Consider the following 26,119-nt stretch of genomic DNA (forward strand, 5'->3'; position numbering starts at 1 on the left):
AAAATATTTACAAGAAAACGACTGACTTTTTTTTTGACAAAAGCTTAATGAATCATGGAAAGACCACCCCCTCCTGCCCTGACAACACAGATTCACCAAAAAAGTGACTGGGAGGTACTGGCTTGTCAGAAAATGCTGAAAGGGGGGGCCAGGGATCCTGGTCCAGTGGAACCTCAGACAGATGTTCAAACAACATTGCCGTCAGCAGCTTCATAGGGATAGCAGATATATACAAAGGCGTGGGGTATGTGTCCAAGGACAGAAGTAACAGCCATGCGTAAGAGGCCAGCGGGACAGTCCACAGCTCAGGAGATGCCGGGGCAGAGGTCCCTGCTCAAGGAAGGGCAACTCTGAGAAGCCTTCTGGATCCACTCCTTTCTGATGGGGAGTTCTGAGAATGTTCTCATGGGAGCCATACCGAACACTCATGTTTCCTCCAAACCCTATATTCACTGCCCTGCTCTCTCCTCAGGTGTTTGCTCTCTACCTTGCAGGACAAAATTTTGCTTTCACTTTTGCCTCCTGTACTCTCTTCAGCAGGTTGTATTGGACATGTGCTAGGCTTGGCGTTTGCTTTTGCACATAAAACAATACCCCATTGCCATTCTGAAGTAGAGCCTGGCGGTTTCTGTCTCCCCAGACAATTCACCCAACCCTTGGCTCCTATCTCTCTTCTCATACCATTTTCTTCTCTTCCTGCTGGTACTCTTGCTTGTTATGCTGCTTAAAAACAACAAAACAAAACAAAACAAAACAAAACAAAACAAAACAAAACAAAACAAAACAAAACACAAGACAAGCATGCAAAGACTATCTCAGGAATGTTTACAGGCTGGGACAACACTGATTTGGCTGTAACAGTGACCAGAACATGTGCCTCCTATCTCATCCAAGTGTTTGGCTTATGTCCTGTATCCCAAAATCTTATCTCCCATTCTATCATTATGAATTTCTCCTCTCTTCTGGGATAGTCTCATCTTTATGTTTTCAGCAACAATATCCATCTGGAAGAAAAACCTTCCCTTCAACCATTATGTATCACAACAAAACCCCAATCGCTCTCTCTGCCTTCACTTTTTTTTCTTTAGGCTATTTTAATCAGGTTTCTGTGCATACCATTTGAACTGAATCTTTCTTGTTAAGGTCAGTAATAATAGCACAGAGGCAAATTCAGGTGGTCATTATAAGTAAGGATTTTTCAATGGTGTGTGTGTGTGTGTGTGTGTGTGTGTGTGTTGTGATGGGCATGCCAAGTATGGGGTGACAGTGAAGTGCATCAGGTTAGGATCCTGTGGAACTGGAGATATAGATGTGTGACAGATGGCCAATCATGGCACAGTGACTGCAAACTGAACATGAGTCTGGGGATCCGAAGTTGAGCTGTCTGGAAGCACAGCAAGTGCTCTTGATCATTGAGTCATCTCTCTACTGCCTGCCCTCACCCCCATCCTCCATGGCCACTTAAACTGGCATTGACAGGTATCAGGGAAGGCAGAATGATAAGAGTCAAATGGCATGCCAATCACATTATCTGGGACAGGAGGAGGCTGTGTTCTCTAGTGCTGACCAACAGTACTATTTACTAGAATAGAATTTTTCATAACTGGTAAGCGTGTCAAAGTGAACTCAGAAATGATCATAGAACAAATATGTACTTTAAATGGAAAACGTCCTAAAGTTTGACTTTTAGTGTGTTTCTGAGATCATGAAAATACCCAGAGATCTCCTCATCTAGTCCATGGATCCAATCGATTCAGCACTCACAAATTCACTGTCATAGATATATATACTGAACTGCAGGAGAAACAATGCCACTTGTTCCCTTGAGTTCCCTGGCTTCACCTCCATTTCTGAGGTATTAGCAGGAAGAGAAGGCTACAAATAATGTTGCCATTACTTGGTTAGAAAGAGTGTGGCGAATGGTCTCTTTCCAAGAAGAGAATTCCACAAGGGTTTGTAAAAGGAATGTTTACCGAGAGAACAGCGATTTATGGGTGGAAATTATGTAGGTATGAAGTGTTGAAGTTGAAAAATGTCTAATCCCATCTTAAAACTCTTATTTTATGATAAAAGAATCTCTGTTGAAAGAAAAATATGTCATCCCATGATCACAAAATATGAATTTGTGACTTTAAAGAAAGAGACATTTTATATCATTTCCCTCCTGCATCATCTTCTAAACGTCATATTTTGGTGTCAATTGAGCAATGTAAACAATTCCAATTGCTCTAGTGAGCTCCAAAGTTGCATATTTAATTAACACTTTACCAGGAACACTGAGCTATAAAATATCTAAAATGATAATCTCTATTCCATCCACCCAAATCCTGTTATGCCCAAGCTTCCCCACTGAGTTAGTACCAACATCCTGCTCCATGACCCACAAGTCTAAATTTCATCCTTGTCTCCCTTGAATTTCCACTGCATCAGCTAGCAAGCCCAGAGCCATCTCAAAGTGAAGCTTGTGTGCTGAGAGTCTCTATTCCTACCACCACTCCTGTTGTCCTAAGCACTGTCATTCTTCTTCCCTGGGCAACAAGACACTCAAGTCTGGGCTTCCCTCTGGATGCTCTGAGTCTTTTCAACACGGTGGCTTCAATAGTCACTTCACTCTGCTAGGTAACATCCTTTCTCAACACACAGCCATCAGAGAGCTTTCGCCACTTTCCCAATAACATCCGAATCTCTTCACATGGTCCACAAGTGTTCCATGACATGACCTGGCCCAACTTATTTCTTGTATTGTACTATAACAGACCATGTATGTGCTTTGGATAGCCTGGCCTCTGCTTGTCTTGTAAACATGACCTGCTGGCTTTTGCCTGAGACATTGACAGACTGGGATTTTCACTTCCTCACAACTATCTTCCTGAGCTAGCTCCTTATAGACTTTACCTCAATTACCATTTGCTAATCTATTTTTATTTGTGGCCCAGGTTATTATCTCGCATTGTATTGTTATTATTTTCGTTGTTGTTGTTTACAGTTACAGTTATTTGTGTTCTTACTGGAACTCAAGTGTCCCAAGGACCCAAGCTCAATTTTGTTTTATTATTTTATATCCAAGTAACTCTAACATTGCATGGCATCTAGCCGAAGTACAATAAATACTGCAATACATGATGCTTAATAACAAAGATATCATAATTTCCCCCTCAGACTTTGGTTCAAGTACTCTGTACATGGAAGAAAATAAAAACCTTCCAATTTTTCACCTTCTGAGGAATAAAGATGCTCCCTGTGAACATTCCCATCATATAATCAGATAAATGGGACATCTTGAAGCCAGTTTCACAAGATATAAATGCACAGAGGGGGTTAACTTTCACTTCTTATTTTATTTTAGGTATTTCACTAAAGCTGTTTTCATTTAAAAAAAAAACTCACATTTGCCAGAGTGGAAAAATTAGCAATTAACATCAGCAAGGAAAATCTACAGACAAAAGTCACAGAGAAATTCTGCCTGCCAGGTTTGACTTATTTCAGATTTTTAAAAATGAAATGTTACTTGGTACTATTTGTAAGTATTCAGATTATGTTGTTTTCTATGTGTTTTTTTTTTTTTTTTGAACTCCAAGAACAACCATTACAAAGATGGTACAGCTAACCCTTTTCTAATTTGCACTGCTGCTGAGTGGCCACAGATGTGGCAAGATGTTGGCTTACTCTCAGTGGGGTGGCAGGGTCTCCCTTTGGTTGAACATCTGGAGGCGATCCCCCAGCAAAGTCAGCCTGTTGCCTTGCTGGCTAGAAAACAGGAGATGAAACATCTGTGTGACAGATAAATGCACAAGCCTGTTTGCATCTCTGCTGAGCTCCCATCTGTAAAACACTGAGTGCTGTCCATGTGACACCAGGTGAGTCTTGGTGGTGGGGACTCCAGCTGAGATGAAGGGGAGTGGTATAGCTAGCTTCTTCTCTCCCTTTAATCTGCTCTTCCTCATCTGTCATTGTGCCCCTAAGGCTTTATACTTTACTGCCATTGTGCAGACAGTGAGAAAACCACAGGCAGTGAATGACCATTCTGGGTGTGGGGTTACCTATGCACAAACATGCTTACAGGAATATCTGTTAGGTATTACAGAAAATGGTCCAAATTCCGTGTTTTCAAGTAAGGAACTCAACTAAACTCTCCAATTCTTAACTATACCTCCTAGGGTTAGAGGCAATCAATAATTTTGGTATTTTATATTTCATGATAAAACCATATATTCTATTGATACATGATATAAATTAATTAAATACTGTTTGAAGTTGTATTGCTAACTTTGACATATTATCACATTAAGCTCACTGCTATCAAAGTTACATTGCTTGGTTCCAGCTCCATATAGTATAAGCATAAGTGTTTTTCATTATAATAGCTGAAATTTATATTTAAATATTTCCCACAAAATCCTTCATATGCTTCCCCAAACTCTTTCATGTACCATCAATTAACAATGGTACCAAAAAATATCTATTTTTGATTATTTGATGATTTCCTGACATTGTGGAGGAACCCATATACATGGGTGTCCTGGTTCAACTGTTCTGCAAAGCAACAGGTCATCCCAGTTTAAAAATCCTCTCTCAAATTTTAAAACATTTTACTCAGGCAACCATGGAAGCCTGTCTCATTCTTTCCCTTTTCTTTTAAATAAATGTAATATTCTCCTTTTCAAAAATAAGACCTTCCTCTTAAGCTCCAAGGAAACTAGACTTAAAAATAATGATAAAATTCTGTCTCAATTCACAAATAGATTAGGTATGTACTAGCTGTTCTAAAAAACAACATGGAAAATTTGGAGGACTTTCAAATCAAGAGGTGTACTTAGAGAAGCACTCCAGCCCCCTGCCAGAAGACACCCTGCCGTTTTGCTTCTGTGCATCTCAGTGGAATCTGCGGAGCCAGAATTAAAGAGCCAGAAAAACCAGACAATGGTGTCTCTAAATATTAGTTCATTGTTGACATAATTAAATGTCCAAAATGTCATATATCATCTTGTACTGGTTATGTGCATTAATCTAAGAGACAAAGCAAATTTTTGATAAGTTAATTTTTACCTTTTTAATGCTCAATGGTTATCCAAACAATGCCTGCAGTGAAGACACCTGGTTCTCTGAACGCCTTAACGTTCCAGTGACTCTTCCCTTCTAGAAAGAAGGCTCAAAGCATCCTCCCTTAAGCTACTCATTGAACTGTGTCAGCAAAAGGAATATGTTTACTGTGTGGAAATCACATTTCAATAAAAAGCTTGACCACCAACTGTAATATTGTTCCGAACAGAAAAGAAGGCCTGCTTCATAATGGATGGAGATGCATATGAGGGAGCTGGGGCAGAATATGGTGGTTTGGTTTACAGCAAAGTTCCTTTATGGATAGTGAGGCAGGCGCTAGAATGTGTGCTGCGGAAATACCCTACTACTTGCAGACAACCATTGTATTAATGTAATGAGGAAAACAGAATTACAATGCTGTGACTTGCACAGGGATTGTATGTTTACAGAGCTCTGTCACAATCATCTTCTCAAGCCATCTTCCCTCTAAGGCCCTGAAGTTTGTTCACTAGAGAAGGATCAGGCACAAGGTGAAATACTCTAACAGACATTGCAGTACTCACAAATAGTTACACAAGGCTTTAGGCACCTCCCTTGAAGGGAAGAGGACTCAGTTTTACAGTTCATGTGGTGTCTGTGTTCTAAACAACCATCTGATCATTACCAGTTTATAGGTCTATGGGTCATTTAAGGAAAAGAATACTTTCTCTATTGTCACTCATGTTATTTACCACAATCGTTGTAAATAGCTAAATCATTTGTGGCACATCATTAGTTCTTATATGCCAGCACCAATTTTGTTGCCTTGAGGGTTTATGGCTGAATGATGTGATTATTAGTGAATGGGTGAAGGAATATGTGGGGTGGAGGACTGGAAATCTGGGTAAGACTCATCCTAGGGAAACTGGAATAGTTTAGAACAAATGATATTTCAGGATCCTACGACCACTCATGTTTAAAGAGCATATAGAAACAGCTAAGGGTTACAGGAAAAGTGGAACAAACTTGGTGAGTTAAAAGCTACTCGAACCCTAAGAAAGAAACTGCTGGGCATTTATTGTTCTCAATTCAATATAACACTTAAGCTATATTAAAAACTCCTTATCAAGACTTAGTTATTTGAGTCTGTCTAACGAAACTCTGTGTCAAAATTGAGAAGCAACCATATTAGTTAGCAGTGTTCTCTTTCTGACCAGCCTGGAATCAACATCAGTCAAGCTAGTTCCATGGTTGTGTTCCCCAGCCAATTCCCTTTACTCTGTGCTCTGACCTCATAGTCCTATTAGGCTATTTTATTTTTCATTCAGTAAAAGTGCCTCTGAGGAGATTAAAAGTGCAGATTGAAAAATAAAGGTTGAGGCCCTCCCTTGAGCCTGCAGCGAGGAAAGCATCAGTGGAGAACTTATGAAGAGTAGACAGTAATCCACTGGAAGGGTCATTTAGCTCCATTTCCAAACCCAAGATTTCATCATATCTAATAATAAAGCAACAAGCAATTTTCTGTATGTTAGAAACCATCAAGTTGTAATTACATATTGAAATGCTTTTATATAAATTTTGCATGGTGATGTCAGCTGGTTTTGTAGCATAAGTGGGTTCTTATATTTTAAAGCACACTACATACCTACAAGGATCTATTTATATTGGCCTAATCATGACAAAACAGAATCTATTTAAGAGAAAAGTCAAAGTTTCTTTTATAAACTTCAATTGGTAGATAAATAAGCGAGGGGGCTTTTTACTGTAATAAAAACTGCCTTCAATGTGTGCAAATTTTTTGAAGATACTACCCATCTAATGGGCAAAATGTAATCCTAAATTGGTGATTAAAAGACTCTGCATAGAAACAAGCTGTCAGCTGGATGGAGAGAAATGAACCCTGACAAGAGTAATGCCTACTTTCCTAAATGAAAGCACTGTTCAAGTTTCTGCTCATCAGGTTTTTAAGACTTAAAACAAGGCATTTTCCATCCACCCAGAGAGGAGATGCCAGCATTTGCATTTCAGTAGAACAGGATGAAGTCAGTCAACTTTCAGCCTTGGGCTTGCGCAAAACTCCTGTAAGAAGAAAGTCTGTCCAACATAAAACATGACCATGTGGCAGCATGCATTCAAGAAGGAAGCACAATGTGACCCAGCTGCAGCTGAACTTGGCACCACACACAGGTATGATGAGCCGTCTGCAAGCCGTGCTCCAACAAGACACCCGAGAGTTCCACCACCAAGGCCACATATGAGGACTGGCAAGCGTGTGAGTACCTGAATGGAAGGCAATATGCAGGAGGCTAGACACAGTGTGGGGAAATAAGGTTTCTTCATCCTGGCAAATCTACAGCAACACAAAAAATCACAGGGTAACCTTGCTTTTGAAAATATTTGTCTGTTTTGCTCTGAAATGTGAGATCTGTAGCTTTGTGACATAAAACCATCTGCTTAGTGACAGGAACCCGACTGAGGTCACTCACACAACAGTGGAGAACTGACTCTAGTTCTGTGGACAGGAAGCAATGGCAACTTGCTTAACTCAATGATATTGTTGGAAAATTAATATTCTTGGTGGTTGTTGAAAGGATAATGCATAGAAAGATGCTGGCATGGAGAGTTTGGCTCATAGTAGACACTGTATGTAAAAGAGAGCTGGTCTATTTATATATTGAGCTTATTAAGCTAGGGGAGCAGACAATGGGGAGATGCCCACCACAGAAAAGAAAGCAGAAATTATAGCAGGAATGATAGATTCAAAACCCAGGTCTGAGATGGGTACAGGCCTTAAATTATGCTTCAAATTTTAATCTCATAAGTAATCAGAGACAGTATTATGCTTGTTATAATAAACCTAATGTGAAGAACAGATTTGCTTATGAATATGAGCTATGGCTTCATAAACAGTGATATTTTAAGATATACATGTCTATAGGATTGGTGATCTTCAAAATAGTTTTGGTAAAATGCATGCTGTTTCCAGTAGTACAAACAGTAATCCTATATTAGCACGCAACTCACGAAGGAAATACACACATGTCACATTTGCATGTGACTACTAAGATGAAAGAATACACTCTCGGGTTGCTGAGAATAACTAGGGACAGGCAATGGTCATAAAACATTAGGGAACATGGGGGATATGTAACACTGATTAATACAATTACAATAAATGGAATGAATGGAACATATGCTACTTGAATTGAGGGTCAGAGTCTCTCCCAAAATGCTAAGGAAACTCCTTATCCAGCTTTTAGAGTTGAACACAATTATATTTTGCCTTACTTGTCAAAAGAGAACATCTACCTGCTTTAATAAAGCAACACAGAACATCTGTTTGGCCTTCAATTTATTGGTCTTGTCTTGGACATATCTTTATTATGATAAAATAGTACTCATGTCAAAATGCCTAAGTATCATGGTAATAAATAAATAATAAATGCTTATATCTAGGCTGAACCTTGACATATATAAGATATCATCTCTTGAATTATATTTGTTTTTAAAAATGTGTTGGCTGATATCCAGCCAAAAGGAATGAGTAAGATATTTATCATAGAGCCAGAAAAAAAAAGAAAGAAAGAAAAAAAGTGAGAAAGAACAGTTAAAAAAAAAAAGGAAAGGTTCTAGACACAAAATATCAAGGGAGGTAACTAATCAAATCTCATATGTTATTTCCTTTAAAAAGTTCAATTTCCATCCTCTCAGCCTTTGTTCTGATGTTTAGTACAATGTATTACTATGTGAGTCGCCCTCTCTTCTTCCCTGGAAGACACTGGATGAGGAATACTGGCTTTAAGGAAGTGTCTACCCAAAGTGAGAATTCGGTGGTGGACTGCTTAGTATAATGGGAAAGACATGTGAGTCCAAATATATATTAAACTTCAGATCACATGGATTTCATGGGATGAATATTTCAAAGGCAAATGTTAGAGAACATATGATAATTTTCAGTTAAATCAGAAACTATTGGGCACAAGTCAATGATATTTTATTAAAACTACAACAAAATGTTGCTTCTGTGGGTTGGAGGGCAGGGGATGTCAGAGATCTGATGCCCCAACATGGAGTTGAGTCCACAACTCTTCAACGTAAAGGGCATTCAGGAAAACAACACGCCCACAATGACATGACTGCATATGTGTACTTTTGTTAAACTATATCTAAAAGCTCCTCCATATGGAAAATGACTGTTGTGTGTTTCTTTTTAACTAGATCACTGTTTTATTGTCCTGGGGATGAGGGGTGGGGTGGGGGAGACTGACAACCTATAAGGTGGGCTCAGGAGAAAATTGTTCATATCCTACTATTTTTTGGTGGTTGTGGTGGCTCTTTTATAATTTTGTGAAAATTTTGACAATTCTTTTGACTCCTAACAGGAGAAACAAAACCCAGGTGAAACAAGGTAAAACCAAGTGATTCTAGGATAAAGAAAGTCTTTGTTTATTTGTTTGTTTGTTCCTTAAGATTTGTCAAAACACTGAGTACCATATTCTAAATATACATACACTTTGGATAAAAATGCATAATTTATTTCTGTTAAAGCTGTCAAAAACACACAGAGATGATATAAGATGTGATTTTTGCATGCTTAAGCATCTTTCTGTGGAAATAGTGTTCATGCTCGTGAAGAGAATGATAAATCATCTCGAGTGAGTTTTCTCCTGTCCTGGAATTCTCTTTTCTTGAAAGCTGCCTCGTTAGTTGCTGGAAGACACTGCAATAACATTTTTGTATTTCTGGTAGCCCTTGATCATTTATATCATAATTATAAGAGGCAAATCATCTTGGGACACACAAATACCCCATGTGAATGGCACCAAAACAGAGACAATGGCTAGTTAATTCACCAGGTAGGATTAATAATATTATACTATGTATTTCATAGGTTTTGCAAAAATTCAGTGAAAAACTTCATTCCAAGTACATAAAGTAGAGGTTCCTTCTCAACTTTCTAAGGATTATTGACAATTCAAACATATCGTTCAAGTTTAGTTTTTTTTTTTCCCATGGAGGCCAACTATTGAACTCAGTACTGGTTTAGAAATAGTCTTAATTAAAAAAAAACTTATTACCCTTGCTTATGTATTATGTAGCTTGTGTACATGGGTGTGGGTATGCATACACATGGCGGTCAGAGGACAAAGTGTGGGGGTCCGTTCTCTCCCTTCATCATGTGGTTTCTTGAAACTAACTCAGATCATCAGGTGTGACGGCAAGCATATTTAAGTGGCTCACCTTGACAGCCTGGATAGCTTTATCTAGGTTCTCACTTTATACTTTTTTCTCTAAGAACTCAAGGGAAAAAGGAGCTATAAAATGCTAAGAGTCTTAAAGGAAAAGATATTTTTAGCATGCCATTTGCACACCTACATTTTCACATATGCTTTTTTTTCCTGTTATGACTGCTCATGAGTGAGGACCATGATCTGAGGATGCCAACTGTTTCCTCCAGTTGGAGAGAATTACATCAAGGTTCATCTATGATAATAGAAAATGACAAAATTTCTGTGCTTATTTCTTACTAATAACCATTCTAATGAAATGGACAGAACACAATAGACATATTCTCATGCAGAAACTTAGTAACTCTTGGCGTTTAAGGCCTAGCCATAACCCAATAAAAAGTAAATATCCTTATCACCTTAGAAGAAGGGTGAACAGTAGTAATTCACTTATTGCTGGTTCTATAGGAAACACTTCAAAATACAATACAGGTTCAGTATTTCCATTAGTAAGATTTCTCTCCATTTCCTTACACAATTGAAGACAGTTAAAATATTTTCAAAATCCAGAGGATATCCAGTGTGTATATGCCACTTGATTAGACATATGGAATACATATTTGGAAGAAAGCCAACTGGAGACCTGTTTGAGTAATCTAAACACCCGAGCTGAGAGGAGCTAACATCCAGAGATCAGTTTTACACTTTGAAGTTCTCTGGCCTTCATTTTACCTAATTAAGACAAGATTTAATAATCAAACCACTGTATAAACGTATACCTCAAAGTATAGGCTTGTTTCTAATTTGTGGTAGAATTCTTAACAGATTCCAAGGAATCAGCCCCACATGGGAAAGGCTGCTGATAAGATTTGCTCTGCCTAGTGCTCAAATGCAAATGCCTGCTTTTCATCTTAGTTTTATCCTGAGACTGAGCCCAGCATCCGCCTGTCAAAATCTCTAGTGTGATACCAAATAGGGAAATGTAGCATGAGCATCCCATCTGAGTGTGGAACAGTGGCAACTCTGGGTCATAAGCTGTGAATACTGAGATATTCTACACTTATTCATATAAAACATATAATCTCACAGGGACACATTTAACGGATTTATGAACAGCAGGATAAACACACTCAAGTATTTTGATAAATGTTAAAATGAACCAGCATGGAATTAGTATTCTCCCATATTAGTTTTATAAGCAAACCTAGCTTCAAATCAAAGACTGTAAGGGCAAAAATATGATTCCAAGTCCATCATCCCATATAAATTGCATGCAATAGGCAGATTTGAAAAAAAAATATGGACTCGTTTTAAGTTTTTCCACAAAGCCACCAAACAAATAAACCTCACTCTGCAACTAGAGGTTGAACCTGTGCAGTCAAGCTGATGAGTACTGCAACAGGCAAAGAACAACAGGCAAAGAAGGGAGGTAATTCCTTCCAGGAGAAATGGATTTGATAGAAATTAAATTAACAAACTTAGAGGGATGCTATTGCAGCCAGATGACTTAGAAAGAGGATACAACAGCGGTTCTCAACCTTCCTAAGACTCCAACCCTTTAACATGGTCCTTCATGTTATGGTGACCCCCAAGCATAAAATTATTTTTGTGGCTACTTCATAGCTGTAATTTTTGCTACTGTTATGAATTGTAATGTAAATAGCTGTGTTTCCCATGGTCTTTGGTGACCCCAGTGGAAAGGTCTTTCAATTCCCAAAGGAGTCACAGTCCAAAGTTTGAGAACCATGGCTCTATTAGCTCTAGAGAAAGAAGGCCTAAAAGAGCACAACTCCATCTCACTAACTCAACCCACGCACAATGCACTGTCTTCAAAAAGCAAGGGGATAGCCTGCACAAATTTGTTTCTAGTATTGCTCAACACTTCTCAGGACCTTTTAGTTCACGACTCCAAGAATGAAAGAATCCAAGATTCAGGAAATGTTACAGTAAGGCTGGCACAAGATGAAAACCCCACATTTATTGCCATGAGGTAGACGTAAAGGACAGTTGATGGCTTCTGCTCCCATCAGGGCTTATTTTGTTGGGCCTTGTGTTTTACACTGTAATAGCACTTTGACTAAGCTGAGCTGAATATCTGTTTATCAGTGAACAGTAATGCCTCCAGGGCATGAGTGTATGTCACAGAGAACAACACAGAGAGATCATTTCCCTACAAATTCACACAGCATGCTTTCGTGTGCTGCTGGGTACTGTTATACCACAATCACTCTTTCCTTGTGGTTGGTTTAGTAGGGAAACTCAGAATGAGTGTGTTCTGGTACAGTCCATAATCACTTTTTCAGCCCATATCAAGGTTCTGGAAAGAAATGACCAGAAGTTTCAGAGAAACTGTTTCAAATGAATTTTGGAATGAAATAGGCATACTGAAAAATAAGTATGACTTAGATGCCAAGAAACACAATGCTGGCTTCCAGTGTCCCATCTGCCAACACCTGTGTAATCTTTCTGACTTGTCAGCCCACACATATGCCCTGCATCACAAATGAGGCTTTATGCACACAGGACTTATGTGTCTGTGAATTAAATAAACACCTCCTCAACCTTAAATCATCTTATTAACCCACGATCTCAACTTTACTTCAACTGTTTTGTGAACATAAAAACAGTGAGAAAGTGATATTGTGACCCTGTCCTTGGACCCAGAGTTCTTAGCAAGGACAGTAATATTTGCATTATGCCTGGTCCCAGCATTTTCCTCCCATCTCCAGTAAAGAGAACCCTCCTTTGGAAACCAGTGCTTACAATATCTAACTCTGCTTCATGGCTTACTTTGTTCATGTGGATCTGCTGCTGGTATTGTTTCTGCTTCTCCAGGAACTGCTGGTGCTGCTGCTGAATGACCAGCTGAGCCAGCGTGCTCTGAGGCAAAGGTGCAGACTGGGTTCGATTCAGGGGTCGGTGGCGGGGCAATTTGTGGGTACCTCTAATGCCTGGGGAAATTCTTTCTTTTGTTGCCAAAGGAGACTGAGGGTGTAATGGAACTCCACCTGAAAAACAAGATGTCAATGTGAGTAACACAGTGTGAGTGTGTAAGTGTGTGTGCATGAGTGTGTGTATGAGGGTGAATATATGAGTGTGAGTATGAGTGTCAGTGTGGATGTGAATGTAAGTATATGTGAGTGTGCATGAGTATTAGTGTGTGTGTGTAAGAGTGTGAGAGTGTGAGTTAGTGTGTGTATGAATGTGTGTGACTTTCTGTGTGTGTATGAGTGTGTAAGTGTCAGTGTGTAAGAGTGTGAGTGTGTGTATGGGTGTGAATGTGAGTGTATGAGTGTGTGTATGAGTGTGTGTCAGTGTGTAAGAGTGAGTGTGTGTATGAGTGTGAATGTGTGAGTGTGTGTCAGTGTGTAAGAGTGTGAGTGTGAATGTGAGTGTGCGAGTGTGTGTCAGTGTGTAAGAGTGTGAGTGTGTGTATGGGTGTGAATGTGAGTGTATGAGTGTGTGTATGAGTGTGTGTCAGTGTGTAAGAGTGAGTGTGTATGTGTGAGTGTGTGTCAGTGTGTAAGAGTGTGAGTGTGAGTGAGTGTGAATGTGAGTGTGTATGAGTGTGTAAGTGTCAGTGTCTAAGGGTGTGTGTATGAGTGTGAATGTGTGTGAGTATGTGTATGAGTGTGCAAGTGTCAGTGTGTAAGAGTGTGAGTGTGTGTATGAGTGTGAATGTGAGTGTGTGTGTATGTGTGTGTGTAAACAAAGATGCACTGATACATAATTTTAAGAGAACTCAGGAAGCATTTGCCAGACATATAAGTTGAGAAGGCTTGGATGGGAAGGGAAGGTGCAAAAGCCTTGATCTTGATGTCTGTGCAGTAGAAGCATAAACCAGCAATGTGCAGTCTGTTCTATAGCAAGGGTTCCTCCCAGCTCCACCTCACAAACCAGGAATACATAATGATCATAGCTCCTCCCAAAGTGCCAAACATTTGGCACTTGTACAACATCAGGAATTACTATGATACTTCTGAGTTAAATGTCACACTGGATCACTGATAATAGTCTTAAAGGACCTGAAAATAATGTCATTACTAATTACCAGCCACGAGAAGCTTTTGCTGTCGCATTTGTTCCTTCAACAGTAGGTGCTGCAGGAGAGCCTGGTGGCTGCTGTTAGGTTTTCCTTCCATTGCTACATGAACGTGGCTGGAGGACGCTGCAATGCTACTGCCATACTGACTGGGCAGAGGAACACCTTGTCTGAGCATCTGTGTCTCACACTTCTGTTTGTCTTTGAGTGAGTTAGAAGCCTGTGTCAAGAAAGAATGAACATGTGAGTCCTCCTTATCCATGTCAGTGCTAGGACTCTAGTTATTATGCAAGTTTCTTGTGCCCAGTGTATATACTGAGGAAAACGGATAACACTGGTGTTTGTTTGTTTGTTTGTTTGTTTGTTTTTCGAGGCAGGGTTTCTCTGTATAGCCTTGGCTGTCCTGGAACTCACTCTGTAGACCAGGCTGCCTCAGAAATCTGCCTGCCTCTGCCTCCCAAGTGCTTGGATTAAAGGCATGTGCCACCATTGCCCAGCTTAATATTGTATCTTTTATATTACACAAATTAACAAAAGATGCAGTTGAGGCACTGGAAACATTTTAGCAATTTTTTTATCAATGAAATAAAGTGTCAATGCACTGGGCATAAGGAAAATTCGTGTTAAATATTAAAAATGAGAGTAAACACAAACTTTCAACTACACAAAAAGAACAAGTTTAAATGTTTTGTTGTGTATCCTGGTGGTAATAGTTACATAAATAACAAAATATCCTAAAAAATATCTTAGGAAGTAACTAAGTCTTCTTACAAAAGAATGGAAAATAAATGCATACATTGATTGGTTTGATTCATTCCAATATACAGATCAAAATAATCATGTTACAAACTATAAAGACATGCAATTACTATACATCAACTTAACAAAAAGTCAAAATAAATGTCAGGCTTTTAACTGGGAAAATTACTTCTAAAATACGTAAAAAGGCACTCTATGAGTATAATGTAAATTGGAAAGTTAAAATTTATTCAAATAAAGGCTATCATATTGATGAAGATAAGGCAGTCTATAATTCTAGAATTTTAAGAAAAGCACAAAATATACATTCTTATCACACCTCTAATTTTTCACAGAGCTATATGTTTCAAATATTTAAGTTTAAGGTAAAATTCTCTCACTTGGTGAAAGCTGGGACAAATAGAAAGGAATTTGATTTAAATATGTATTTTCTATTAATTCATAACAGATCCCCACATCTCTGAATATTAAAAATGACAACCCAGATGCTTTTGTATAATAAAGTAAACTACAAGTGAAATCAGATATCAAATAAAAGTGTTATTAAGAACTTGAAAGGCATGGTAACACAGTAATGATGCCATAATAATTACATCATCAAGAGCAATAATGAATTATCCTATTCAAAAATTTAATGAATGGTGGTCATTTTGGTATTACAAAAGCAGAAGTCTAATGCCTTAAAATTATGTGGCATGTTTCTTTTCAAAACTTATGTTTCATCTTTCAAAATTGCTATGCACCAGGGAGGCAAAACAATTTTCAGTGATGGAGAAATTGAAGGACAGAGAGGTAAATGGTTTGTCTGAGTCACAGACTGGGTCAATCCACTGTTTAATTTATAAGTGATGCCTGGCCCAGCCTCTTTTCCTTATAATCTTCTGCTGTGCATTGTGGGGAAGGGGATATTAGAGATCCTTCTGCTGGCCAAAGGTAAGCTTGAGAAATTATTTGTGAAGGCCTCATCCACACCAAAATGGAAGCAAAGAAAAATGAAACTAATCCAAACCACACTGGTGTGTTCATCCAATGGCACCAAATAGAATTGCTATTGAAACATAAAACGTTCTGGCTTTAGTATGGTCCTTTGGGGAAAGAATTTCTTTGACTACATTGAAAGTGGTGCATGTGTGAGCTAGCAAGATTTGGTGGGTGAGAGCCCAGAAAATGGTGGCATCAAAATGCCAGTTGGAGTCTCACAAAAGTGCAGAGGTTGGCATTTATATAGAATTAAAATAAATGACAGAGGAATAAAAATACAATTTTAATAAGTGAGGATTTAAAGACCCCCCATGTCATTTATGATATTATTTTTACTTCCATTTTGCATTTCATTAAAATCAACTGTTTACACATCCTTGGAAATTCAAGAGCGTAAATGACTTAGGATTTTCATGCTTTTCATTTGTAAATCTTAGATTATAAAGGTCACATCCTAAATTCGCCTTCTCTTCACATATGGTATATGATCATAGAAAGATGATGTTATATTCTATTAGTAATCCAGATGTCATAAAATTTTAGATCTAATAAAAAAAAAATCTGTCTCAAAGATATATGTGAGTCTGACATACTGCACTTTGGAGAAGGCTCGACACTGAGTGCTGACCCTGGTGGCAGGGGTGGGGACAGCCTTTACTTCCAGTATCCAGCATCTGACTTCTACGTATGGAAGGTTTAATTTACTAACATCTGTGATGAATTATCCTATGTAAAGCTGATTAATATTTTGTAACAAGCAAAATACATATTATTTTAGAGAATGTATATAAAATTATTTTTGTCTTCCTTTATACTAGGACAATTAGTCCTCCTGAAGATCCTATTTTGGCTGCCAAGATCTTTTAAACTAAGTAATTCTACTGACGTCTCCTGGGAATAATAAAGTGTTGTGCTTGGAGAGCCTTCCAGATAGGTATTCTTCACCACAGAATGCGTGAACTCCCCAAATAAAGTCCCTCACAAAACCATTTCTATAAACACATTCTGTTATGTGTCACAGACTGAACCTCTAAGCTCTGGCCTGGGGGATGCTCAGGTCTGCCACTCACTAAAAGGGTCTGAATGCTTGGAATTTCAGACTCCTAAGATTAGCTTTCTCATCTGTAAAAATAAGGACCATAACCTCTTGTTCACAGGGAGGATGTCAGAACCACCAAAACTGTACATGTGAAAACTGCTAAATGTTTTCATGTTAAAAATTGTTACCCACGTAAGTTATTTGTCTATGATCACATGGAGCAATTCTGTAATTTGAAACTAAATGCGGAAAACAGCAAACCATGCTAGGGATGCTCTTGCTAACGAGGTTCTCAAGTCTAACGACGTGAGTAATACAAGTGAGTTCATTACAAGGAGTCGCTTGCACTGGGTTAGGCTGAGGGGCGGGCGCCATGACTCACATTGAGTGGGGACGGCACTGCTGGAAGTCCCAGAGTGATATTGGGCAGGGAAGGGGAGGTATAGAGACTTAGCAGGTTCATGGAATCCTCATGGATTAGGATGCGCTGCTGTGGAACCAGTTGCTGTTAAGAAAATGAGAAAAAAAGATTCTCAAAACATTACAAAGTCATCAGTTTTCTTAGTAAACTTTCAAATTTCATAAAGCAGTTTCTACATGATCACAATGAAGAAAACATGAAGTACTTATTGTTTGTTTCTATATTAAAGCTTTGTAGTATAGAATTCAGATGAAATATATTATCAGAGAGATATAAAAAATATGGTAACAGCATTTCTATGTTCATCATGAAAAATTCCTTTGAAAATATGGATTTTTAAAATATAATTAGCATGTTTTTCATTTATCCAGAAAATACAAGAATCACAGTTGGTGACTCTGTTGAGCATTAATCGATTTTCTCATACAGTAAGGAGGAAGAATAATTTCATCAAATAGTCATAGCTTTGACCATAGGTTTACTGGGAGGAAACTCACTGGAGATTAAGCAACACTATATAAGACTTCTATATTAATCACACTTTAATATAAACAATATTAATAAACTATGGGTGGTATTATTTTACAATGTATACTTTCAAAACTAAATTTAAAATTTTTATGAGAGCTCTATTCCACAATAATATGCACTTACACTGAAATATACTCAATGTTTTGGCATCTCAGTGCTTTTTCAAACAAATACCTTTTTAATCCAACCCTGAGAAAATGCGTCCCCACCTGTGGCTTATGGTGGTTGCCGGACTCACATCTTCTGTTTAACTCTTGCTCCCCTCCCAGAACTTTTACACAATAAGAGTTACAAAGGTCTTATTAGACTAGGGAACTCTGGCCTGATATGGTTCCCCAGGGTACAACATCCCGAAAAAGGATACTCCATGTTACAGTATAACACAGTGACTGCTTTCTTCCCAAACAAAAAGCATATGGGACTCCAATAATAGACCACCTCCAAGAGAGATATTGCACACACGGGCTTTGACTAAAGTAAATATAATAACTTGTCAAGCATGTTTGGGGGAGTTGTAGATTTTCTTCAGGACAAACCTGGGATATCAATTAACAAGAGAAAATATGTGCTACTGCAATGTAACCTCAGAATGTCTGTGAAGAGTGCCGTGCCACCAAAACACAGGATGTTATTCCAAACCGTTATCTCCATCATACAGCTGTTTGGAGATGAGCCTTGGCCTTAACATAATACAAGGAGAAGCTTAACGTGGAGTTTTCCTAGTGCAGTGTAGATCTCTACCTCAGGCTGTGTTTCTTCTTAAAAGAACATGTCAGCTATTCATGCATGAAAATCATGTGTTATGTTCAACTATTAATGCTCCATTGCGTTTATATGGCAAAATTGAAGCTGTCTAAAACCCCAAAGCATGAAAATTACTGGGAAAGATTTTTAAATTATAATGTATGAGGTTATAATTTTATTTTAGGAGCTATCAGTAATAGTTGTATATCTGCTCAAAGTAAAATAACAAGCAGCTATTTTGTTTACACAGTTGGCTTTGAAGTCAGTTTTAGTATATGGCATATGCATGAACCACAAAAGATACAAGTGAGTAATATTGTTTTATTATGTTACTGGCAGCTAATACTCTTTGAAAATAAAGGAATAGCCTATTCATATGTAGTCACAGAAGAGAAAAAATAGGAACTTTAATTGAGAATTAACCATTCAAGGTGGTGACTGCTTCCCACAGCAGTGGCTTGACAGGAACTTTGACAGGAGAATGCCACAGGCTCAGAGACAAGGTTTTCTTTGTGTAACTGAGATAACTTTTTTATACCCTCTACACACCCCATACATGAAGACAACACAGTTGGGGGAAACTGAGTTTTTCCTCAGATGTGGTGATAGAAACAGCTGGCAGGCTGCTCATGTGGGCTTTGTCTGACATGAAGGGGCTTGTGTTTATTCCTTCTGTGGGATGGCAGGCTCTAGAAGCTTAATATAAAATTCTTGTGGCTCCATCTCTCATGGTGGTATATTAATTTCCAGTGTCTATCAATGCCCTGGAGGTTAGCATCACTAATATTCCCAAACTACCTCATGTTTACTCTTCAGACTGAGGGAAGAATATGAGGCATGCAGACTCCCAGTGGGACCAGCAGGCCAACGATTCAAAATATTAAACTTAACTAAGCACACTGTATGAACCTAGCGAAGCCTTGACTGGAAATGGGAGCTTCCTGGTCATCTCTCATGAAGCGGTCACAATGGTGTGGATCTACTCCTTAGCATTTCTTGCTGAGGAATAGGACTGGATAGATATAATGGCGTGGCAGGCACCATGGAATTTATAGTGATTAAGGCATTTGTAAGCTATTGCTGGGTCTAAAACACATGACTAGTGGTAAAATGAGGTAAGAAATTAAATGAGCTAAATGACAGTGTACTACTCATATTCTCTAAAATTCACAGGTAACAGGGCAAAAAGTGTACACAAAGTTCAGGGGAAACCCCAGGAGAGCAGGACTGCCCTGCAGACAAGAGACCCAGAAGGGGGAGGAGCAATGGACAAAGAGAGCGAGTAAGAGAGGATGATATAGAGCAGAGGTGAGCAATTCAATGAATGTCTGTCTTACTGACTCCTTGGCTTGAAAACACATATGTAAAGATCTGCCTACTTTCAATAAGCTTATAGAAAAAGTGAACATAGAATGTTCACTTTATTGAATGTTCAAAATTATCTACATTAGGCCAGAACATTGGAAAAAGAAAAGAATTCAGACCTTTGGTAAGATATTTAGATTGGTAAAGTAAATGTTTATTATTCGTACTTCTCAGCTGAGCTCTGCTCTGTATGGGCATGGATGCAGCCAGCCACCTACCTCTCTTAGAAAACAGTCTCTTCAGTATAAAATAGAGAACCCTGTTTTGAGGTAGCATCTACATCTACCAGGGTGGCCTACAGGAAGACATACTTAGTTCATTGGCTTTGACTTAAAAATTGTAGACTATTTAAAAACAAGACAGTTGCATCTTAAATGTTCCCTCCTTGGTGGCTTAATATTTGCATATGGCTTTAATAACAATAATTTTTATATACTGCATTCTTCTGGTTCCCTAAATCCTCCCTGATTCTTCCCACTTCTTTACCGCCCTCCCCACTAAATTCATGTTCTCTCTCTCTCTCCTATCCTTGCTTCTCCTTTTATTCTCTCTCAAAAAATTAAAATATATTAAATTTTAAGAAATTAAAATAAGAATGGAAATCAAAACAAGCAGACCAAGACAAGGTAAATAAAAACAAAATCAACAAAGAGCCCACGAAGAAAACACGGAGCATTTTTTTGTGTGTTGGCCAGCCACACACGGGCATGACTGGGGCTTTCCCTGGAATGTGGTTGATATACCCAGTGAGGAATTTTCATTTTATTTAAGTGTATGTGTGTGCATATGTGCACATCTATATGGGTGCTTGTGGAAGCCAGAAGAAGGTGTCAGACGCCCTGGAGCTGGAGTTATAAGTGGTTGTACACCGCCACGCATGTGTGCTGGAAACTAACCTTGGGTCCTCTGGAAAGACAGCAAGTCCTGCTGAGTTGCTAAGAGACCTGGGAACTGTTCAATAACTTTGCATTTATATTTTATAAAAGACCTTGTTTTGCAACATTGGCTCATACAACTATTGTGTCACCCGAGGTTTTTTTCCAAGTGGGGGACAAGTTTTCATTGCTGCCATATAAACCATTGCTCTGAGATACCCACTTAGACATGGAGATGGCATAGCAAATGTCATAACCACTGACACAAACAGCCATGGGGCCGGCGCAATACAAACATCATTTCCGTTGATCTCAGAACACTTCACCCTTATTATTGGTATTGCCTGAAAAAATCATTTTAAAATATAACAGCAGAGGCGGCCACTAATATTTAAATGGAAACAAACCAGCAGCTTGGCTACTGTTAAGACAGCTATCAAGTAAAGCTACTGGATCTGGAGTCATGGTGCTGATATGCATGGAAGCATATTTGAACCCGCAGGCCCACAGTATTAACAATCCAAGCAACTCGATGGCTATAGACGCCTCTGATGGGAGCTGGAAACAGAAATGCTTGAGGTTTTAGTTCCCAACCAAGTTTACAAAGGAATAAAGTGAGTAGCTCCAACAGTCTGGATGCTGGGACGGAGCATATGTAAAAAATAGAAGGAACGGAACAGAAGTGGTCAGAGCAGATGGAGACTCATTCTCATGTGAAAGAGAGCTGCTGGCCCGAAGACAAACAACTTAATGAGTTTTCCCTACGAAGAGTCCAAGCTGATGACAATAACAAAATGGACTCCTTTCCCATGTCAGAATGCACTACTTGCCTTGCACACACTGACTTGACAAAGTGGCAGGAACCTGTATTGCTACCTTTTAATCAATCAGGAATCTGAGGATTAACGGGAGTTTGGCGACTTGACCAAGCAGTTGGTTACATAGCAATGCTCAAGTGCCGTCTTCAGACAGACTACTTAGATGCCCACTATACTGTGTGTCCAGAGTTGCAATCTAGAGTACATTCTCACTCATTCCTGCCTCTGCCTCATCTATATCGGGGGGACTTGTGACTTAGAGGATAGAACACAAAATCATTTTCATCTAAGGGCTCAAGAACTTTAGGTGTGCCTTTCCCAGTCTCCTAAGATGCAAATGCAAATAGAATCCCATTTGTTTATATGTAGTCTGAAGGATTAGGTGATGTTATACTCTACTTACAGGTACAGCAAAGAGAGAGCATTTATACCTGCTGAGTTTTTTTTTTTTTTTTAAGTTGATGACTGAGATTGGTCAGGACCTTCTGTGTATTACATGAAGACTGCACCACTAAGAGACACACTCAACTCTCCTTTCCTGTTCTTCCTGTTGAGACAGGTTTTCAGAATATTGGAAAGACTGGCTCTAAGTTGCTCTATATCCCTGGCAGATTATGAACTTGATACCTTTACTCCTTTAAGATGCAAACCTACTTGTGTAATTTCATCAAAGCTGGATAGTCCATAAATGGCAAATTATATAACTGAGGGTTTTAGCATCAAATACTGTAATTTTGATCTCTAAATTTCTGCTGCTATGAAATCACATTCTATGATCCATCTTACATGGTAACTGTAAAAATAAAATCACACAGCAAATTCTTAGTGGTTGCACACTTGGCTCTGTCCACTTTCTCTAGGTGGTAATGTGTCACAGCTAGGATGCTAATTTGCTGACAGTCTGTCTCACTTCTACTGCCTCCTACCTATGCAGACTAAATCACAGGACAGAGCTCTGTGAGTGTAATACAGCAGAAAACACGTGTTAGCCATCAGGGCTGTATTTTTGGTTCTGGGCCATAGAAAGGCTACCCATCGGTGCAGAAAGGTCTGCCCACCTGGCCTTTTGGACCACAGTTCAGGCACACAATTAATTCATTATGAGGAAATTCACTGCTTGCTTTTGAACTGGCCTTGTATGCATTGGAAGTGGATGTCCTGCCACTGACCTGGAGAAATCCCCCTACCCTTTAAACTCCAGTAAATCACATTTCCTTCTGTTTTGTTTTGTTTTTCTTTTTTGACTGGTGGGGGTGGAAGGAAAGATTTGCAGTGACAAAGAATGCTCAACAGCTAGCTGAAAAGTGAGGAGAGCCAAGCCTAGTTTGTGCGAATAAAAGGTTCTGAAATAAAATAAGTAAAATGTCTTGATTTTTACTCTCCAGTAGCCGTGCATGTATACAGCTATACACACATATATACACATACATGTTTAAAATTAGACAATCTCAAAAATTTAGTAGGTCACAAAGAGCCAGAAGAGTAATAACCTTCCATTTTGCCATTTTGTTTTCACCAACACTTCTTCCTGGCTTATTATTATTATTATTATTATTATTATTATTATTATTATTATTAGCTGAGCAGTAAATGGATACATTTAGAAACTTAGCAACTCTCGAACCACACTCTTTGTCCTCCCGCCTGAACTGTAATCAAATCCCACATGTTGTCTTCACTCCTTTAATAAAGATGCTCAGACAGATATTTGAACTCTTTGTGAATCTAAGAAAATGTGAGCAGGCAGCTAAGGACCCAAAGCCAAAGCCGAGTGACCAACAGTACATCTTAGAGTTAACTGTGCTGTTGAGTGTAGTGTCATGTGCTGTCAGTTTTCTAAGGTACAAACAGCCCTAGGACTGATCAGAACCTATCAATCAGTGTTTTTGTGGTTAGTGAAATCATGTTAATAACTTACTATTTGTGATCAAATTGATTTTTTTCTTGGAAATTAATTAAAGGGCTACAGAATATAGAAAATCACTCAATATGAGGATGCAATCTCAACCCCTGAAAGTCCTCCTTACATGTGTGATCATAGGCATTCATAGAATATTCTTGTATTTTGGAGGGTACAATAAAAACGAGTTAACAAGGGACAAAATAGTATGAAACCGAAAACTAATGAGGGTTTTAGAGATTAGTATAGAGGCCTGAATGTTAGCCTTGAAGTAGCTCAAAGATGCTCATAAGCAAGACCCTTACCTTTGCTACTAATGTTTCCTTGCATATAGAGTAGAGATTTAGACACTGGAAGATGATGATGTCCTACTCTAGGCAAGACTCATACCTGTTCTGTGCAGGCACCTGGGGACTGCACATATGGGGATGCTTTAAATCAAAAAGTTCTGCAAGGCTGTGAGATCTCTGCTGTAATACTCACAGACTCAGAGTTTCAACTTTTCAGGCAGAAAATCTGCCACTGTAGGAGTGAGGTGAGCTACTCACCAAAGTACTTAGTCCTTGGAATCCCAGCATTGTGTGAGGAGAGGCTGGCAGTGGGGGGGGGGGGGGGGGTGGGCGTGGGGGGGGTGGAGTATTCTCCTTGCTCAGCACTGGTCTTTGGCTTTTCTTATTTTGTTTGGTTTTGGTTTGGTTTTTTGTTTGTTTGTATGTTGTTGAGGTTTTTTGAGTTCATGAGAAACCAGAGGTCAAAGTCAAGAATGTGAGGGCTTTAAAGCATCCATTCCCACTGCTTATATTACACCTAATGATTTTATAACATCTAGGAGTTTATATGTGTACATGTGTGTTTGTATGTGCATGTGAAATGTATTAACTGACAGATCAGTGGGGGACATTTCTGTCAGTAAAGATGACTGTTTAAAATCAGAAGATTATGTTGGGAGACAATAAAAGTGACTCCCTTGTGGGTAGAAGTGTTGTGGCACAGTGTGGCTAATGCCATGGCAAGAAAGCTACTGCTATAGCCCAATGAATGACAGATTAGACCAATGCCGCTTGGTCTGAAAGTACAAAGACTCTAGAATACAAAGGGAGAAACAAGTAACAGTCATATATGTATGAGAAGTCATCGCAGCACATCTCCCTGCAGAGGGTGCGTAGGGAGGAGGCGGCATGGTGTATAGACAGAACAACTTTAGGCCTTGGGTCTATGGCCAGTCAGTTCTAAAGAGTTCCATTAATGTGGCTACCTTCCTGCTGTCCACACAGAAACCGCATGACTCCGGCTGACACTCACTTTCTTCTTAGTATAGTGTCATTGATTACAACAAATGTCGATATTTTAAAGCAATCTTCTACATTAAGTCAGTTTCCCTAATGGCGGTCACATTTTTATTTATCTTTATATGTATATCTGCGGGTAGAATGACCATCACAAAGTAAATACGAAATAATGCTTACTCAGCGAAATTCTAGTTCCCTTGATCAGACATCAGTTGTTTTCCCTTACACTTTAGGTCAAATGAATAAAATCTATGCCATTAGTAGTTATTGTGAGAGGCATAACATGGGCTTGGTTTGCTTATTTATGGGTCTACTCCTACCACAAAAACTGGTACTCAGGCAGGATTACAAATCTGTATTACTGAGCAGCACAGAGTTAGCATAGCTAAATACGTATTAATTCTGGTTTGCATTTCAGTATTCTTCCAGCATGGATGGTCATCAAAGCACCTGTAAATATAATCAAGTTTATTCAAACCCACATATAAAACTATATCACTGGCATGAAACAGTACAAAACACAGCTAATATTCGTTCATAATGGTTAGGAAATACGTGGGCTCTTTTTATAGATTTATAATGTGTGAAAATTTGGAAGCCTGGACTTAGATATATCACTTTGTGACACAGAAGCTGTTACCAGACATAGATGAAGCGGGGTCTTACCTCGGGGTGAGGCGTGGGAGGCAGAACTGAAGCCTCATTTTCGGCCACATTCCCAGCAGGCCCATTGTTTGGTGAACTGGGACCTGACCCTGGAGAGCTGCTACTGACCGAGGATTCTGAAAAACATGGTGACATCCACATGCTTCATGAGCAACACACAAAGGTGAACTCCACTGGCCACACTACTTGGCACCTGGTGTGACTGATTTTACTGCTGTGAGAATGACAAGCCATATACAGAAAAATGGAGGAAAGGTCTGGAATGTTTCTAAAGTTTTCAGTTTCTTTTCCTCCTTCGTTTTCAACTGCTAAATGTACCATTCGGTTTTAAAAGTGTGTATTAAAGATTCAGGGCTAAAAGTCACAGGAGCCCTGTGATAAGGAAAAGAGAAAAAAGGCATAATCTTACTTGTTCTCACGATCTTATAAAAGCATACAGTGA

General features: G+C 38.9%; 1 protein-coding gene across 13 annotated transcripts in view; it reads right to left on the bottom strand.

The window, feature by feature from the left end:
- Hdac9 (histone deacetylase 9) overlaps nucleotides 1-26,119 on the bottom strand; it is a 623,166-nt gene that overhangs the window by 94,314 nt on the left and 502,733 nt on the right. For all 13 annotated transcript variants that reach the window (XM_085830292.1, XM_085830303.1, XM_085830298.1 and 10 more), the window contains 4 exons: nucleotides 25,678-25,793; nucleotides 17,451-17,573; nucleotides 14,299-14,509; nucleotides 13,038-13,255 (listed from right to left, as the gene is read on the bottom strand). In XM_085830292.1, the coding sequence (XP_085686418.1) occupies nucleotides 13,038-13,255; nucleotides 14,299-14,509; nucleotides 17,451-17,573; nucleotides 25,678-25,793 (668 nt within the window). The remainder of the gene's footprint in view (nucleotides 1-13,037; nucleotides 13,256-14,298; nucleotides 14,510-17,450; nucleotides 17,574-25,677; nucleotides 25,794-26,119) is intronic.

This window comes from Mus caroli, unplaced genomic scaffold (genome assembly GCF_978045245.1).
Source record: "Mus caroli unplaced genomic scaffold, Mus_caroli_1 scaffold_14, whole genome shotgun sequence".
Lineage (NCBI taxonomy): Eukaryota > Metazoa > Chordata > Mammalia > Rodentia > Muridae > Mus > Mus caroli.